Raw genomic sequence first — 16,249 nt, 5'->3', positions numbered from 1 at the left:
TTATTTCTTACTGTTATATTTCACTTATTTTACGGTCGTGAAGGCAAAATAGCCATAACCTGTGATTTTATTGTCTAGTATCATAAAACTACACATTAAAGGATTTTACCATGCAGATCTTTAATCTATGGATTTTACGAAACAATTCTATTATCTATTTTCTCTATAAAAAAACTAATGTTTGACAATGTCAGTTAATTATTACACAACTTAGAATCGCTTATTACATATTTCTGTAATATTATAATTAATATAAAATGGTATGTTAGAAGACATAATATGAAAATAGTAAACTTATTATAGATATAAACAATTACCAGTAATAATCACATTTAATTTATTATAATAAAGACTAGGCTAAAATATCAATTTTTTTTTTATAAATTTAAATAGCTAAAGATAAAAAATTTCCTTAAGATCACTGCCAGCTGGTAGGATACCTAGGAGACTTGCTGCATTTGAAAATAAATTTATTACGTATTTATACATTTCAGAACATAAATAAGAACTAATAGAAAACAAGAAGTTAAAATTTCTTTATTATATAATTTCCTTCGTCATATCATTTGAATATCTTATTTATATTTAACTAAACTTACTGAGTAAAAATTTATCTAACAATGTCAGCACCAGAAAAGGTAAATATTTACATTTATAATAACCATTTGGTAAATGTGATAATTTTTAAGTTTAAATAGGTATTTGTTATTATTTTTATTAACTCAGATATGGATTATTTCTCACTTAATTAGTTCATGATATTTTTGCTGGTCATTGACAAATATCATGGGCAAATGGACCTTGCCACGCCTGAATTGTCTTAGCTGTCTTGTGTCCACTCCAGGATGCAAAGCTTGGCCCCAATATGTCTGAGAGTGCGCTTTTTTTAAGGAGTCAGAGAGTCAGGCTCTCCCTGAATAATAATCTTAAATATACCAATGCCTTCTGAGCATTCCTATTAAATCTAATTTGTAATTTTTAGAATAATGAAGAGACGAATGAAAATAAAAACCAGAGCACTCTGGAACCAGCTCAAGAAGTGAGACAATAAGTTATCTTTACTAGTTTCATTAGAGGTTTTTTTCTGCAATTAAATTAATTCATTAATTCTGCATTTATTCATCCAACCTTAAACTGTCCATTGCTGTATAGAGGCCTCTCTAATAAGAAGATTTTGCCAATAGTAGCCACGCTTGGCAGGCGGGTTGACAACCGCAGTTAGGATTTTAGTGATATTTTAAGAGAAACAATACTACCCAGTCCATTGTTCCCTTAGTCGCCTCTTACGACAACCACGGAAAAGGAAGAGACAATTAAATTACCTGCTAATAATTTGTTCTGTATTTCTACTGAGACTTTCATAAGTTAAAAAAGGCTTCAAATATGTGCAGCAAAATTTTACTTTATCTTTCGATCTGAAATTATTAACAAACTTAATGAAAGTTTTTATTTCGATCCAAAATACAGATTATAATTTTCAGGATAATACAGAAGCTAATGAATACCGAAACAATCTTGATAAAGTTCAAAGAGTAAGTGAATATACTCGTATGGACTTAGATGTAATTAACTAATTATTACTTTAATCTACCGCCAATTTGAAACCACTTATCTTTGCATCCCTTTAATGTCCTACTGCTGGGAATACGTCTATTCCCTTTAGAAGAAAATAATTACAGCCCACTGTTTCAAAACTGGCCAGGCGACTTGTTACAGGGTTTTATTTCGGAAATTCCTTCTCTTTTATTTTTATATTATGCAATGTTTCCTTAGTCAACTCTTAAGTATTTTTAAAGCCTAAAAATGAATAAATAAAAGGTCAAGTAATGGAGTGGTAACTCTACCTGCACTATAGGTATACACTGGCGAAGCAAAAATGAAGGATAATGGGTGAGGTTAAAAGCAGGTCAATTGGTCATCAGGACGAATTTAACGAAGAACTAACCACGATGTTTTCCCGAGGCGGTGCTAAGGTACATGACTGTCAATGCGGTTATTTGTTCCCGTTATTAATAATCCCTTCTCAATAATAATAGAAAAAAAGATAAAAGAACGGTAACACATTGTATCCTTACACTGACACCATACGGAATAATGGTGGTTGCGTGGCACTTAATATAGTTTTTATGGTCCAGGATAATCCTGCGGATACAACAGTATACGACAACGACAATGTAAGTAAAATTGGTACCTGTGTTTCATTATGCTATAACTTTTATTGGTCTCAGAACTTACAAAGTTACAACCATTTGAAAACTTCCCGGAAAGTTTCTATGATTTCCTTGTTATAAATACAAACTTGTAATTGTTTGTTTGCTTTTAGTACGATGTTGCTTCTGTGTACACATTGAAAGGGGAATTATCACAATACATCGACAGAAGTGAAAGTTCACTGTACCATGAATATTACCCAGGAATTGAATCTGTACAATATAATTACATACTTGAAAGGCAAAATCCGTATTCGACTAAGTGAGTTCTGGATGGATAATAATAATCGCTAGCCCGAAAGATTTGAAGTGGTCTGGATCAGCTGCAAAAACTAAAGACTATCAACTAGTGGGGAAGAATTTTATTTGCATATTCCGGCCCATAGCGGTTTGCAACAGTTAATTTTAAACTTTCGCGTCATTTACACATATTTTAAATACTGTCGTGATCACGACGTGGTGCAATTCATGTCAAAATGTCGTCAACAAAGAAGTAAATATGTAGGTACTGTTTACCTGCAAAGGTTAAAAAGAAATTTTCCATCGCGTCAAGCCCTGATTGTGTATTTAAAATATGTTTAAACAACGAAAGCAGTAACTGTTGCCTATTGACATGAATTGTACGATCCCGTGTATTGCCATTTCTGAAAACTAAAATAAAACTCCGTAATCTGTAATTTCACTATGATATCCCGTCTTTCTAACCAAAACTCAATGATATATAAGAAACTTCTTAGTGCCTAAAATATGAGTGAATTAGAGATCCAAGATAACTCGAATACAAAGTCTCGCTCTTATATTACATATGACACTGAACTTTAATATTTCTTTTTTATTTAATTTTTGTAATATATTTACTAAAGCTTTAATAACATTGCAGTTTTCTAGAGTCTATGAGTCATCTAATCAAAAGCTGCTTAGGTGCTGGTATCCTGGGCATGCATGAAGGTTTTATGTATGCTGGAATTTGGACGTCCTTAGTCACAGTTTTCATTCTTGGATTATTTATACCTTATAGCATGCTAGTAAGTATCCATAATATTGATATCTAAAATAAAAAAAAGATTTTCATTACCATAATAATGTACTAAAATACCATTGCTGAACATAAATCTCTTCCATGAGAATGTCTTCAGGTGATTTTATCAAAAAGCACTCATTATTAGATAATGGCAGCCTTAATTAATCAGCAGCCAAAAGAAAAATTAACAAATAAAATTATTTTGCCTTCACTTCTTCCTCAAACTTCGTCATACGATTCACGTTAAATTACTCGCTTAATATATAACATGTGAATGATGTGGGTTGTATTGTAAAAAAGTTGCAGATAACTCAGGACTATTCCTTATAACTGTGGAGGAAGCCTATATTCAGGAATAAACTATAAACAGCTGAAATAATGATTATGAATATAAAGTATGTCCATCAGATGTATAGTCCATCAGGTGGACCGTCAGCTTGTTTACCATTCTAAGTTGCTGATTAATTGATTAGATTTGTTTAATTCCGCTACTATTAGTATGCGGTCGACTGCTAACACTCGAAGTCTGACTATTATTATTACCAGAAGTTCTACAACCTTCTATGTTAGCCATCAGTCTCCGACTGCTATTAAGTCCACGCAACGTCAACTAACCGATGATAAATATTTAAATCAGATGTTGGTGACTTGTGCTCAAAAGATGTACGTAAAAATTCGTGTACCAAAACTTACATATGCTGATTTAGCTGAGGCAGCTATAGCTACTGGACCACTTAAACCTTGCAGGCGACTTAGCAAAACGTTCAGGTCTTAATTCTTAACTAACTAAATAAGTTTAACTGTAACCTATATTTATAATATTTTAGAATAAATTTAAAATCCTTAGAAACATTTTTAGAAAGTATTCACTAGTGTAACAAATCATTTTTCCTTAATTTTTTTTTTTTTAGTCTTTTATTTTAAGCACATTTCATTTAAGTCAAGTTAGTATTTGAAACCTAAAAAACTACCAATATAGGTTACTATCTATAACTAAACTGAAAAACTACGAGTAATTTTAACCAGTCAAGGAATTTTCAACTGAGTTAACACTAATTTTATTTTATTCATAAATAAATTCGTAACATAAATTTTGAAATTTATATTTAAATCATAAAATATTTATTACCTAATTTATATTACAAAGTCTTACCTCCTCAGGTATATAGTGGATTTTTGCCTTTTCTTGCAATTATGTGGAACTTGTTGCATTTATGAAATCATGATAGCCGATACTCTTAAACAGGTAATGTTTCTGTCTGGTAATATTTTGTAACTAGCTCTTCGCCCGCTACTTCGTACACGTTAATTTCTGGAGTAGAATAAGCAATTACATATATCAATTCTAGATGGCGTATCAAAATAAACATAACTGTGAAAATCGCATTCAATTTGGTGCAATAGTTTTTGCATGATAGTAGAATAAATGTACAGATAGAAAGAAAAGCAAAATTTCTATAAATACTTGTTTTAGATTCTACTGCTCTTATACTTCTCAAATCGCATTTTCTTAAATATATTCCATGTACAAGCAACGTCTACTTACAACTTTATTATATTAGTAACATGTGTATACCAAATTTCATAGTGTTTAATTAATTCATTAAGACACCAAGAGGTAATAAACAACCATACTCACTTCCAAATCGGTAAGGATTTTTTTTATAAAAATGACAGTACAATTATCTCTGATATCATCTGACCTCTTGAACATCGACACGTAAAAGAGGATTACATAAATTTTATTGTAATATCTAAATTTGTTTTAGGTACTAGAAGCTACAAGTGAGACAGCATCGAAACAAAATTTTTCATTAAGAATTTACATCGTCATATCCATGATACCCCTACTGGTTTTAACTTTAATTAGGAGTTTGAAATATTTGGCACCGTTTGCTTTGGTCGCTGATTTGTTTGTTGGTAAAATATTATTGTTTATTATTAAAGGAATTCTAGCAGAACGCTTGCATACTTAGATTTTGAAATAATGTATTCAAATAAAATGGGTCGAAAACCAGTGGCTGGAAAGACCGAGGTCGTATGCCCGTGTGCCCTTACTCTAAAATTGGATCTAAGGACAGATAACTAGAAAACAACCCAAACACAATATGAGACAATACTTAGAATGGCCAACAAGGTGAGAGTCTAACTGATAGAAAATTATAATCACCTGTCAACCCTACATAGGTTTCATGAATAAAGCGTGTGGTAAGGCTGCGACCTACACCTAGAGAGTCTTTATAAATTATACCCGTGTGCTACAGACTAGCTTGTTTGAGTAACGCATCACGATTGCCCTTTTAATATTCATATTCGGGGGAAAGGGATTGTTAGTAATGGAGAGTGAGAATCCCATTTACCAGAGGGAGACTGTGTACAAAAGTCGATGGCTTGGATACCTCTGTCCCATTCGTGTTTCCCCCTGGAAACTATCATGATTAATTCCTGATGAATTACCTCCTCGCGGTTCCCCCTGGAAACTATCATGATTAATTCCTGATGAATTCATCATGATGGACTAACTGGCCTGTTTTCATTCTCATCTATCACCCTTCACTGGTGCTCCGCCAGCGTATCCCGTTAGCGCGGACGGGGCCCATTCGTGTTTCAACCGTGAAGCAGTTGTGTTTGCATGACTGTGTTTCGGTTTGAAGGGTGGGATATGGCGTGAATTTACTGGGTACAGAGGAATAACACCTGAGTCCTCAGGAATGGCAACGCATGGGGGGTATCATGGGCGAAACAGTATACTCTGTTATGTCCATGGTACTGCTCATGTCTATAGGCGACGGTTACCACTTTCCATCAGGTGGGCCGTCAGCTTGTTTGCCATTCTAAGTTTTATAAAAAAAAAAAAATTTTCACCCATAAAAAAAATTCGTATTCAACAATAGGTTTAGTTTTTGATCATGAACATCAGAGAATAAATTATGATGCCCATGGTATGTCTCATGTATTGCCATTCCTGAGGACTATGATGTTATACCTCCGTACTCTGTAATTTCACTACAAAAAGTTCTTTTTCTTCTTCAACTATACACTTCAACAATCATGCAAGCACAAATGCTTCATGACAACTACACGAATGGAACTGAAGTACCTAAGCGGATAACTTTTGTACAAAGTCTTCCTCGACATCATTCCTCGATATCAGCCCTTAACTTTCATTGCTGAATATAGGCCTCCCATAGAAGATTTTGCCAATAATTGCCATGCTTGACAAGTAGGTTAGCAACCGCAGTTAGACTTTAATGATGTTTTAAGAGGGGCACTGCTATCTATTTCTCGACCATTAAGTTCCCATAGTCGCCTCTTACAACGTCCACGTGAAAGGAAGAGGTGCTCCATTCTATGCCGGAACCATACGATGTTTACATTATTATTATCTGTTTATTATTATATTTTCAGCGGTATGCATAATAACGACTATGTACTACAGTATAGCAGTTGCAAGTGACATAAGAGATCGACCAGCTTGGAAAAATTTTCACGGTTTGATCGAATTTTGCGGAGTTTGTATTTACAGCATGGATGGAATACCAATAGTACTGGCGGTGGAAAATAATATGAACACACCTCAGTACATTAAGCATGTTATATTGTACGGTAAGTTATTCGTTTAATTCCACTAATAACTGATAATTTAATATAATAATAATAAAAACTACAAAACAATAATGGATTTCTACCGAGGCAAAATCAATATTGATAATCTTTCAGATAAAAAGGGAATTTTCCAAATCAGCTTACATATGACACAGTTTTGAGGTAACGAACATAATAAACTTTACCAGAGGGAGACTTTGTACAAAAGTCGATTGCTTGCGTACCTTTGTCCCATTCGTGTTTCAACCGTGAAGCAGTTGTGTTTGCATGGCTGTGTTTCGGTTTGAAGGGTGGGATATGGCGTGAATTTACAGGGTACAGATGAATAACACCTGAGTCCTCAGGAATGGCAACGCAGAGGGGGTATCATGGGCAAAACAGTATACTCTGTTATGTCAATGGTACTGCTCATGTCTATAGGCGACGGTTACCACTTTCCATCAGGTGGACCGTCAGCTTGTTTGACATTATAAGTTATATAAAAAAAAACTATACACAAACAAATTGACAACCTCTTTTTTTTAATCGGTTGAAAATCACGTCTATTAGTTATAAAAGGTATGTGATTCCGGCATAAAATGGTCCACCCTTTCCTCTCTCGTGGGTGTCGTAAGAAGCAACTAAAAGAGATTAATGGTAGAGGATTGGTCCTTCTTTAAACATTATCAAAGCCTAATTATGGTTACCAAATCGTCTGCCTAACTACTAGCAAACCCTCCCAAAAGGGGGAAGCCTATGTCCAGAAGTGGATAGTTAACAGCTGATATGGTATGGACTTAGATTATATAGATAGAGCATCGAATCTCAAGAATGGATCGACTTTTTGTCAAGTTAACTGACCCGTTTTTTATCAGTGTTCTATCTACTTACGCACATAATGTACCTTGACGTATCTATAATTAATTATTTAATAAATATAATGAGTTTTCACGCAAAAAGATGCAAAAAATATAAACCAAAATAAATATTGAAGTTATAAAAGAAACGCTCATAACTATTTGTCACACAAAATTGAACTAAAATTTTGCATTGCACTTCTATGGAGACACTCTATCTATATGGGGGGAGAAGGGATTGTTAATAATGCGGATTATCAGTTCCATTGCTAATAATATACCCTAACAGGTCGACCTCCCCGTGGTCTCCCCTGGAAACCATCGTGCTAAATTCCAAGTGTATTCATCACGATGGGCTAACTGACCTGCCTTTTTTTCCTCATCTATTACTGGTGCCCCGCCAGCGTGTACTATTAGCACAGGCGGGGTTACCATTCCATTATCATCCATTAAAAAAAACTATCTATATAATCTAGGGGTATAATATGGTTCTATTATTATGTACATGATTTATCGACCTTATTTTTAGAGATATAAGATCTCAAATATATATCTATATAACAATAGTGTCTAGCTTGTAAGGCGCAAATAATTTTTCGTCCGTCTAATTTAACATGAATGAAAAATCTGTCTAGACAGATTTTCTGTCAAAAGTCTGTCGTGGAATATTTTTATAAGGTTGTTATTTTTAAGCTAACATAAATGGATTCCGTCTTTAGGGTTCCGTAGATATCTGACTGCAATTTCGGTGTGTGAAAATAGATTCTATTTTTTACACTCAGTATTGTTTATTTTTAAAAGATTTCCTAAAAGTTCTTCATTCATTTACATTTATTACGTGTTATTTGAATCAATGCTAAAACGATTATAATAATGATTTTTGATTAAAAAAAAAATTTTTTAGTATAAGTTTTATTTATCATGACTAAAGTTCAATATTTTCAACCAACTTCAAAAAAATGAGGTTCTATTTTTTATGTTATTCGATGGTATTTTTTATGTTTATTACTTCATAACTCCGCCATTTCTAAACCGATTTGAAAAGTTATTTTTTTTTAACGGAATGGATATACATATTTATAGATTAGTCTTATAGATATTTTATCAAAATCGGTTCAGTAATTTAAGTTTTAGCTCTAACCAACAGATTTTGTTACAATTGATTGTTTTTTTTTGTATGATACAATCTTTAATCCATCATCATATCAGCCTTTTAACTGTCCTCTGCTGAACATAAGCCTCCCCCTTGGGGTGTTTTGCCAGTAGTTGCCATACTTGGCGGACGGATTAGCAACCGCAGTTAGACTTTGGAGATGTTTTAAGAGGGACGTGCCGCCCACTCCTCGCCTTCCCTTAATCGTCTCTAACGATACCCACGGGCAAGAACAGGGTGGCCTATTCTATGCCAGAACCAACGACCAATCATTAATTATTATGTATTAAAATATTAAATTATATAACGTACACTGTTATTTTGATAAAAATATAAAGAGAAAAATAAATTACAGATATTCATTGGAAGATAAATATTTACTTTAAATTTGTAATTTAGATGTATTAATAAAATTCGTTTATTCGCTGTCTGTGGCCCTGCATAGAATGGGCCACCCTTTCCTATCCCGTGGGAGTCGTAAGAGGTGACTAAAGGAGGGCGAGGGATAAGCAGCAGCGTCCTTTTTAATACATCTCCAAAGTCAAACTGCGGTTGCCAACTCGCTTGCCAAGTGTGGCCACTACTGTCAAAAGTATGGTTTATGTTCAGCAGTGGACAGTCAACGGCTGAAATATTAATAATTATAATAATTTACATTTATTAATAAACATTGCCACAGGGAGACTTTGTACAAAAGTCGATTGCTTGGGTACCACTGTCCCATTCGTGTTTCTACCGTGAAGCAGTTGTGTTTGCATGGCTGTGTTTCGGTTTGAAGGGTTGGATGTGGCGTGAATTTACAGGGTACGGAGGAATAACACCTGAGTCCTCAGGAATGGCAACGCATGGGGGGTATCATGGGCGAAACAGTGTACTCAGTTATGTCCATGGTACTGCTCATGTCTATAGGCGACGGTTACCACTTTCCATCAGGTGGGCCGTCAGCTTGTTTGCCATTCTAAGTTGTATAAAAAAAAACATTATATACAAATAAATCGCTTTGATATAAGTACGGAACTCTCATAATAAATGCTCTATACGCTCTTGGCCAGTTTTACTATTTAGATCAGTCAACCTCATTTTATTTTTCTATTTAAAGTATAACAGACGTACTTTCTGGTTTAAAATATTCATATTTATTTTAAACATCAAATAGCTTAAACCAAAACTAGACCAATGGGTCTAGTTTTGTTTAAGAATATGAGAAATATTGTATATTGTAAAAGGGGTTCTTAAGTAGAGACCACGTACATGCAAGTATGGTATAGGACGAACACCCACTACCTAGACAATTAATGATAGAGGGATGAATAGCAACATACCTCTTAAAACGTCACCAAAGTCTAACTGCGGTTTTCGACCCGCCTACCAGGGGGGAAAGAGATTGTTAGTAATGGAGACTGAGAATCCCATTGCTCATTTGCCATTGCAGCAATATACCCGACCAGGTCGACCTCCTCGCGGTTCTCCCTGGAAACTATCATGGTTAATTCCTGATGGATTCATCATGATAAACTAACTGGCCTGTTTTCATTCTCATCTATCACCCTTCACTGGTGCTCCGCCTGCGTATCCCGTTAGCGCAGGCGGGGTTACTATTTTCACCCTTCAAAAAAAAATCCGCCTACCAAGCGTGGTGACGATACGGTGGCACAAGTTCCCTTATAGGCAAGACCTATGTTCACTTGTGGACAGTTAACGGTGAATCCAAAAAACCACTGCTACAAAAACATCCAACTTTGATTGTGACAAAACCAGTTAAATTGATCTGAAAATTAAACTACTAAACCGATTATGATACAATTTCTATGAAACCAATTTAAAAGTATATCCTTCCTTTCAGATAAAAAAAAATAATTATCCAAATTGGTTCACACCTGACGGAGGTATACGGTAACAAACAAAAAAAAAATAAAAAAAACTATATATAGCCGAATTGAGAATCTCCTTCTTTTTGAAGAAGAAAGTGATCTGATGAGTATATTGCTAATACTGCTAGCAATGGGATGCCTGTCTCCAATATTTCTGAATCCTCCCTCTCTCTGAATTTTTTTTTTCATCAACGAAAACCAAATGGTAGCCCCGCTTGCATTATCGGTGTATGCTGGCAGGGTACCATTGAAGGACGATAGGTGAGGATAAAGCAGCTGGATAGTTGGCCCATCGTGATAAATTCAATAATAATTAACAATGATGGTTTCCAGGGAAAACCGCGTGGAGGTCGACCTGATAAGGTATATTGCTAGCAATGGGACACTAGTCCCCGTTACTAACAACCTCTCCTCTTTGTAAATAGTAAAATAATTATGTTTCACTTTCAGGCATGACAATTGTGGTTATCGCTGTAACAATTACAGGATTCTTTGGATACTGGGCGTGGGGGGAGTCATGTCGTACCCCCATAACTACCCACATGCCAATGGAAATGTACGTAAAGATCACCATCTTTACCCATCCATAAAAATACCTATAAAACTACTCACAGTACCTAGTTTAGTTAGTCAACATGATAGAACATTGACACTGATATAATGTAGATAGATGAGAATGAAAACAGGCCAGTTAGCCCATCATGATGAATTCATCAGGAATTAACCATGATAGTTTCCAGGGGGAACCGCGAGGAGGTCGACCTGGTTGGGTATATTGCTAGCAATAGGATTCTCAGTCTTCATTACTAACAATCCCTTTCCCCCCAATCAGTGTATTTGATACTTACATAATATATATTTAAATGCACAACTACGCCGTCATTATAGACTCTCTCCTTTTTTGTACGCCAATCTACAGGACAATTTGAAAATCTGCTATTTTTAAGGATATATCCCTCTATTTTTCATAGCATCTATGTAGTTCCAAAATTTGTTAATATTGAATACTGTTAATCATTATCATATCATATCATTCATTAACTGTCCACTGCTGAAAAGGGCCTCCCCTATAAAGAGAGTTTTGCCATTAGTTGCCACGATTGGCGAACGGATTGACAATCACGGTTATGTTTTGGTGATGTTTTAAGACGGATACTGCTGCTTATCCTTCGACCATTAAGTTCCCTTGGTCGCTTCTTACGAAAGTCACCGCAAAGACAAGGGTTCTGCCATTCTATGCTAGGATTACACAGCAGAGTATGTCCAAGTATTTACCGACACATATATAATTTATTGCAGGCTTCCAATCATACTTAGATTTTTACTGGTAGGAATGTTGGCTGTGACTTTTGCTGTGCAATTCTGGGTTCCATTTCGAACAGTATGGCATTACATTGGAAAGAACTGCCTAAGGTAATTAATGCTCTTTTCCACTTAGATTTTTCTAGAAGAGAACTCTTACAGAGTTAAGCTGTTGTACGTCTTTATTCAGAATTCATTATAGCATGTTCAAGGGTAAAAAATCGAATTATATATAACAAATAAATACTATATTAATATGTATCTTTATTTTATGAATGTTTATATGTACGTAATTTATTATATTATACTAAAATATAAATAATTTTACTTTAAAACCGCCATCAAATATCTCTGCACATTCTAAAGGTTGACTGGTAGAGAACTTCAGTAACATTAAGGTCGCCTTTTGTACTCCATTTTATTGATCATTAAAGTTGAAATAAATAAATAAATATCTAAATAACATATATTCACAGATAGTGCAGTGAAACATTGCTGTATTATTATAATGTAAATGTCATTCCTTCTTATTCTAGGAAACGTGCCTGTTGGGAGAGATTTTATAGATTGTTGCAAGTAGTTGCAATCACAGCTGTTGCTCTAATATTTCCAAATATGATTAAACTAATGATTTTTGTAAGTATCAGATCTTAGAAACAAATCAATCCTCGTAAGATATATATCTTCAGCTCTTATATATATATACTGACTGGAACTGGGTTAACTGGAACTGAAGCTCTCTTCAGAGATAAGTCCACCCTTGCTCACAACAATTATAAATACATTACTTTATATGTAACTTACAAGTGCAATAAAGATATATGTATATATTGTTTATTTCACTTGAAAAAAAGATACAGCGATTAGTTTAACAACTTGTTGGCAAGTGTAAAAAATAATAATAATAAGAGAAGAAGTTTTGTTATGTTAAAGTTTTTCAAGAAAGAATGTTCTTAAAAGTTATTTTTTTATACCACGAAGGTGGCAAACAAGCTGTATATAAGCGGTCACTATAGGTCATGAACCCCTGTAACACTAAAGATGATATCCCTGTAGAAACCCCAACACACCCTTTTTGAGGAATCCCATCTGTAGTCTTGAAGAAACTACGACAAGGAGCTCGTTCCACAACCTGAATGTTCGCGAGACAAAACTTTTCTAAAACCGCACCATACGCAAAATGTCTTTATATTTTTAATCCTTCCAAAAAAAATCTAGTTCTCAATTTATCTGATTTTTTTTATGTCTTTATTACGAAGTTACATCGTTATTTCTGAACCGATTTCCACGATTCTTTTTGCAATCGATAAAATGTACTTCCGTTGGTTCCATTTTAATTTTGATTTCTTCTTTCTAATTTTGATTTGATTCTAACTATCATGTTTACCTTAAAAAGTGCATATTGTTTCAGATGGGTGATTTCTTTCTGGCGTTCATCACTTTTATATTTCCAGCGCTTATAAACATAAATGTGACTTGGAACGAACACAAACCTAGGACTATTAGGTATAATAAACTTTTTTTTTATTGTTAAGAAGCCAAATTAGGCTACCGTCGTCCATGAACACCTGTAACACAACAGGAGTTACTTGTAAAATTATTTTAAAATTATTTATTATTTTGCACTTGTAAATTGCATATAATATAATGCATTTATAAATGTCGTGAGCAAGGGTGGACTTATCTCTGACAGAGATCTCTTCCAGTCAACCCAATACAGTGAGAAAGCATGTCGTTAGCGGGCAGCTGAAGTGCTACAACTATTAATATTTAAAAGTACGTAAACAAATATACAGTTAAATAAAACATTAAAATATATAATAAAACATTACATATATAAATATTCTATAAATACATATAATACCTACTTATATAATAAATGTTACATATCACAGAAGGAGGGAAATATTAGTAATAGAGATGAACAGGAATATACCCCATCAGGTCGATCTCCTCGCAGTCTCGCGACTGGTTTTTGTACACAACACAAAATAAGTGTTTTGCTCTTTTGAGGGCAAAGCAATAAACTGAGCTGTGACCATTTTGTGTTACTGTGGCACACGCACGAAATAAAAAATTATGTTACTTCTTTTATGTATTTTCCTTTTTTTTTGTATATATATTCTTTTATTTAATTTTTTTGTATCTATTTGTGTACTATAAGTAGTGCAAATTAGTTATTTATTTATTTTTATTAATTATTTATTTACTGTTTCGCTCATGATACCCCCTATGCGTTGCCATTCCTGAGGAACCCAGTAAATTCACGCCATATCCCACCCTTCAAACCGAAACATAGCCATGCAAACTGCTATATTTATATATATATATATATATATATATATATATATATATATATATATATATATATATATATATATATATATATATATATAGCTTATACAATGAAAATACTTTTTTAGCTCTTTATACTTATTAAGATTTATTATTATATAACTCGCTGTGGTCTCAGCATAGAATTTCCCTTCCTTTCCAATGGGTGTCATAAGAGGCGACTAAGGGAGGGCGAGGGAGGGCGAGGGATGTCGACCTCCACGTGGTTCCCCCTGGAAACCATCGTGAACAATTCTTGCTGAACTCGTCACGATAAGCTGACTGACCTACTTCATCCTCACCTACCATCCTTCACTGGTGCGCCGCCAGTGTTAACCGTTAGCGCGGGTGGGGTTACCATTTCATTATCATCCATTAAAAAAAAAATCTATTCTGCATCCTTAATTTTACGTACAGCTATTTAAATTTTACCCTGTTTTTTTCTTATCACATAGGGGGCAAACAAGCATGCGACTCACCTGATGGTACCTGTAAATTGACTAACTTCTTTATATTTTATTTTTCCAGATGGAGTTGCATAAAGGATGTGGCCATAATACTGTTTGGTGTTGTTTTGTGTGTCGGCTCATTATATTCATTATTTGATTAAATTGGACTCCATTAAATGATAACACTGCATGTTTTATGGTATGGTGTAGATGGCAGGTCTCTAAATCTATAAAAAAAAATGCAACATACGATTTTTTTATTATTATTACATCACTCTGAGAAAATGGGGGGAAAGGGATTGTTAGTAATGGAGACTAAGAATTTCATTGCTAGCAATATACCTAACCACCTCCACGTGGTTCCCCCTGGAAACTATCATGGTTAATTCCTGATGAATTCATCATGACAGGCTAACTGGCCTGTTTTCACTTTCATCGATCACCCTTCATTGGTGTTCCGCCAGTGTATCCCGTTAGCGCTGACGGGGTTGCCGTTGCATTTTCACCTATCAATAAAAAACTTTTTTTTTTATACAACTTAGAATGGTAAGCAAACTGACGGCCCACCTGACGAAAAGTGGTAACTGTCGCCTATAGACATGAGCAGTACCATGAACATAACTGAGTATACTGTTTCGCCCATGATATTTATTGGGTACCTCTGTCCCATTCTTGTTTCTACCGTGAAGCAGTTGTGTTTGTGGCTGGCTGTGTTTCGGTTTGAAGGATGGGATATGGCGTGAATTTACAGGGTACAGAGGAATAACATCTGAATCCTCAAGAATGGCAACGTATGGGGGATATCATGGGCGAAACAGTATACTCTGTAATGTCCATAGTACTGCTTATGTCTATAAGTGCCGGTTACCACTTTCCAACTGGTGGGCCGTCAGCTTGTTTTCCATTATAAGTTGCATAAAAATATACCTCCTCCTTTTTAAGTCGGTTAAAAAATAAAAAGAAATTAGAGTAGTCTGTCACTGTACCATCCTACTCGTATAATGCTCCGAGTGTAGAATCATGATTTATTTTTTTAATCTAAAATGTAAATATAAAATTATTTTAAATATAATAAACAAGTTCACTTATTTCAATTCTGTTTTACTTGTAATTCTACTACGTACTATTATTATAAATGAAATTTTATGGAAATGTATGTATGGATGTTTGTTACTCTTTCAAACAAAAACTACTTAACACAACTTAAAAAAATACCATACAGATAGGTTATATTTAATTTAACATATAGCATACTCTGTATACAGATTCACGTAGACAAAGCCGCAGAATACAGCTAGTTTAGTTTACGTGTGATTTTTTTCACAAAATGAGCAACTCTACAAAATACAATAATGGTATTTTGTTATTATATCAGTAATAGGTCTTACGAAGTACTAAAGTGTATAGATAGAGTAATGATTCCATATTATTTATAAGATATAGCATGTTCAATTTATATCTAATTTT

At 34.2% G+C, this 16,249-nt stretch overlaps 1 protein-coding gene across 1 annotated transcript; it reads left to right on the top strand.

The window, feature by feature from the left end:
• The first annotated feature begins 209 nt into the window (after positions 1 to 209).
• Positions 210 to 15,762, top strand: LOC113511390 (proton-coupled amino acid transporter-like protein pathetic). The gene is made up of 16 exons (XM_052891813.1): positions 210 to 260; positions 495 to 638; positions 983 to 1,039; positions 1,482 to 1,532; positions 2,136 to 2,174; positions 2,324 to 2,472; positions 3,091 to 3,235; positions 3,869 to 3,999; positions 4,393 to 4,482; positions 5,018 to 5,151; positions 6,640 to 6,837; positions 11,148 to 11,253; positions 11,997 to 12,110; positions 12,536 to 12,635; positions 13,411 to 13,505; positions 14,862 to 15,762. The coding sequence occupies exons 2-16, from the start codon at positions 621 to 623 to the stop codon at positions 14,941 to 14,943; spliced, it is 1,509 nt and encodes a 502-aa protein (XP_052747773.1). The 5' UTR covers positions 210 to 260; positions 495 to 620; the 3' UTR covers positions 14,944 to 15,762.
• The last annotated feature ends 487 nt before the right edge of the window (positions 15,763 to 16,249 follow it).

This window comes from Galleria mellonella, unplaced genomic scaffold (genome assembly GCF_026898425.1).
Source record: "Galleria mellonella isolate WM207_F2 unplaced genomic scaffold, CSIRO_AGI_GalMel_v1 utg146, whole genome shotgun sequence".
Lineage (NCBI taxonomy): Eukaryota > Metazoa > Arthropoda > Insecta > Lepidoptera > Pyralidae > Galleria > Galleria mellonella.
Note: the sequence above shows the minus strand (reverse complement) of the source record. Positions and strands in the feature narration are given on the sequence as shown.